Source organism: Bactrocera tryoni, chromosome 1, assembly GCF_016617805.1.
Source record: "Bactrocera tryoni isolate S06 chromosome 1, CSIRO_BtryS06_freeze2, whole genome shotgun sequence".
In the NCBI taxonomy this organism is placed as follows: Eukaryota; Metazoa; Arthropoda; class Insecta; order Diptera; family Tephritidae; genus Bactrocera; species Bactrocera tryoni.
This window is the reverse complement of record NC_052499.1, coordinates 28,732,641-28,735,706: the sequence shown is the minus strand read 5'-3', so window position 1 is coordinate 28,735,706 and position 3,066 is coordinate 28,732,641. Positions and strand designations below refer to the sequence as shown.

The following is a 3,066-nucleotide window of genomic DNA, read 5'->3' as shown; positions in this document are numbered from 1 at the left end:
CCGTAACCAAAACATTTGAAGAGGATCCATAAGAAATGTTGAGATCCTCTTCAATATCTCTGAAGCCCTCTGATATTCAAGCACTGTTTCTATTTTGTTTCTTTAGCTAGCATAAAAACCGTCATTCCTCCATCTATGTTTCAACTTATGACATACATATTACATACAATATATAGTAAATTATATATTATTTTCATCATATTAATAATACATATATTCATACAACTTTAAGAAATCATAGTAACAGTATTATGCATTAGACTTTGTAATACCAGATGCATTCTAACATAAAAACGAGTCCACTGAAGCCAACTCCAACAGCATACGCGATCCAAACCCACTCGAACTCCTTCAAAGTTAATATTTCGTGTATTTGGTTCGTACTGAGATCTGTAAAATTGAAACGGCCAATGGAGACCATTGTGTAAAATGTTCTACTATACCAATAACCCAACAGGCCCGATTCACGTGAGCGCATGACGAATTCACTCAGCAAATCTTTGTACATGGAATTCTCGCTTATCGGCAAACTGAGTAGTGAGCCCTTCGTGTAGTAAAGACTTTCGGATAAACGAAATAACGGATGTTTAAAGTACATTTGACGCTGTGCGATTATAGGCCAAGATAAGGTGTCTATCAAATAACCATAACGTGTATCCATATTGCGTATATTACCAAGAAACTCATCAGACGTGCACACCACTTTGAAGTTGTGAGCATGCTTCTTCCAAAACTGCTCACCACGATAGAATTTAATCTCAGCTATATCTGGTTCGGCGATCTGTATCTGCAGATTGCGCTCAGTAAGATCGTCAAAACTTTTAATTGGTTTTTTTTGTGGGGGTAGAGTTAACCAGTTCACCATTTTTGTGGAGAAAAAATTATTCAGAGCACCACCGAGAGTAAAAACTAGTATGAAAATAATGCGTCGAGTGGCGGAATTCAAGCGCATATCGGTTGACTGATTTAGCAAACCGCGTAGTAATTCAAGATGCCAAGGCATTAGAACTAGCAAACAAAATTGACGATTCCAACGAAGAGTTTGGCACTTCAGTTTCAACTGTACAACATAGACCACGCATAAGCACCAGGTTATAACAAATATACCAATTAATGTCGTAGGAGTGAATATGGATATGAAAAAATAATATGTTTCCATGTGTGGTTCCACCGGCAACATGGTTAGCCACTGAAAAAACTCAACCGGATAGATGTACTCATGCAAGTTTTCCTCCTTTTGCGGTGTTGATAAGCTCGCGCCCAGATCTATCGAGTCATTGCGCGCCGCCTGTCGTATCTCCTCAATAGAGATTACACGCTTTATGCTGGACTCATATTCCTCCGGCACCCATAGCTTAAAATTGTACCGCAAAGCGAACGTCTTTACAAAGTAACCAATGTAACCTTCTAAAATAAGTTTATCACCGATCTCGTACAACATGGTAATCGGCTCTATTTGATCGACCAATACGCGCAGCTTCTTTTTGGCGACATCCGCCAAGCGATTCGGATAGATTGGCGTTGTGGCACGTAGATCACGTGTCTCCACTTGCAAGTCGGGAAATTGATTGAATGAGTGGAAGATGTTTGTCTCAGCGAAATCCCGATGGACGAGTATAACGTGCAAAAATTTCACTTGCATGCAATTACGGAAGAACGTCTCGATATCGGGACGTGTACTCTGCGCCAAATTTTTATTGTGTATAACCAATATGCGTCTAGTGCGTATGTGCTGCAAATCCGCAGAGAATTTCAACACGAAATCTTTATCGTTGAGTTGTCGAAGACATAATATTGCCAATAAGAAGCTATTGCCAGTACCTCGTACGTACGAACGTTCACTCTCGTTCAGCTGCATGAATGGCAAGTCGAAATTTGTCGGTAACTGTTCATCGACGCAATCAGCTGGATGCTTTCTTAGCAGAAAGTAACTAACGAATGCACGCTCGGTTTGTATACGCTCATTGAGCTCGCTGATGCCACGCGAAAAATTCGCAGTTTCGTTTTGCAAAACCGGAAAGTGCTCGAAATTGTATTGAAAATTTGCATTGATCACTCCCAAACGCCAAGAGCCTACGAAGCACAATACACGTATCAGCTGATAGAACATGTTAAAGCGCTGCTTCAAAGGACTTGAAAGACAGACAGCTAGGTCAATGCTGACCCGCTTTTATATACAACTTTTTGTATGGTGTAGATAGCTTTCACATATCCATTTATATAGCTATATGTATACCTTTACTGCTTATTTACATTGTTTATTTATATAATTATTCCATTTGGCGCAAATTTTTCTAAAGCAAAAAAAATGATTCAGCATTTTTTCCCACCAAGGGGATATGTATGTACATACATACATATTTATGTGGGAAATACAATTTTCTTTCGTAAACAATATAACTCACGTACTCGTATACTTTAGTCCATGTGAGGGTGGTAAGTGCATAAAAACACAAACAATTTAGTCGTCAGAGAAAGAGCTGAAGTCTTCTATATTTGAACATAATAAGAGAGTAGAAACACCTAAACGCAGGTGAAAAAACAGTACTTCATAGTGCTGTACAGTTCCCACTTCGATCAGATCAGAGTCTTAAAGGATTATCGCGGACTATCCATTCCAACAGCAGGACAGCGATAATAGCTTGAAGTTCATTAACTATGCTGGACATTAGTTGAGAAATTCCTAACCTCGCTCGCAATGACATGCAACTAGGGTTATAGCTAAGCTAAAATAGTAGTATGGGTGCCTAATCGAGACTAAAATATAATGAAAGTAATTATACCCTGAACAGAGTAAATTAAGTTTGCCGCGAAGTTTGTAACACCCAAAAAGAAGTGTCGGAGACCCTATAAAGTATATATATAAATGATCAGTATGTTGAGCTGAGTCGATTTAGTCATGTCCGTCTGTCTGTCTGTCTGTCTGTCTGTCCGTCTGTCTGTCCGTCTGTCTTTCCGTCTGTCCGTCTGTGTGTATATATACGAACTAATCCCTCAGTTTTTAGGATATCGTTTTAAAGTTTCTCATTCATTTTCTCTTCAAGAAGCTGCTCATTTGTAGGAACT

The 3,066-nt window shown here is 39.1% G+C and overlaps 1 protein-coding gene across 1 annotated transcript; it reads right to left on the bottom strand.

Moving 5' to 3' along the window:
• Window positions 1–256: 256 nt before the first annotated feature.
• On the bottom strand, window positions 257–2,110 carry LOC120766508. The gene has a single exon (XM_040092071.1). The coding sequence runs from the start codon at window positions 2,108–2,110 to the stop codon at window positions 257–259; it is 1,854 nt and encodes a 617-aa protein (XP_039948005.1).
• Window positions 2,111–3,066: the final 956 nt, after the last annotated feature.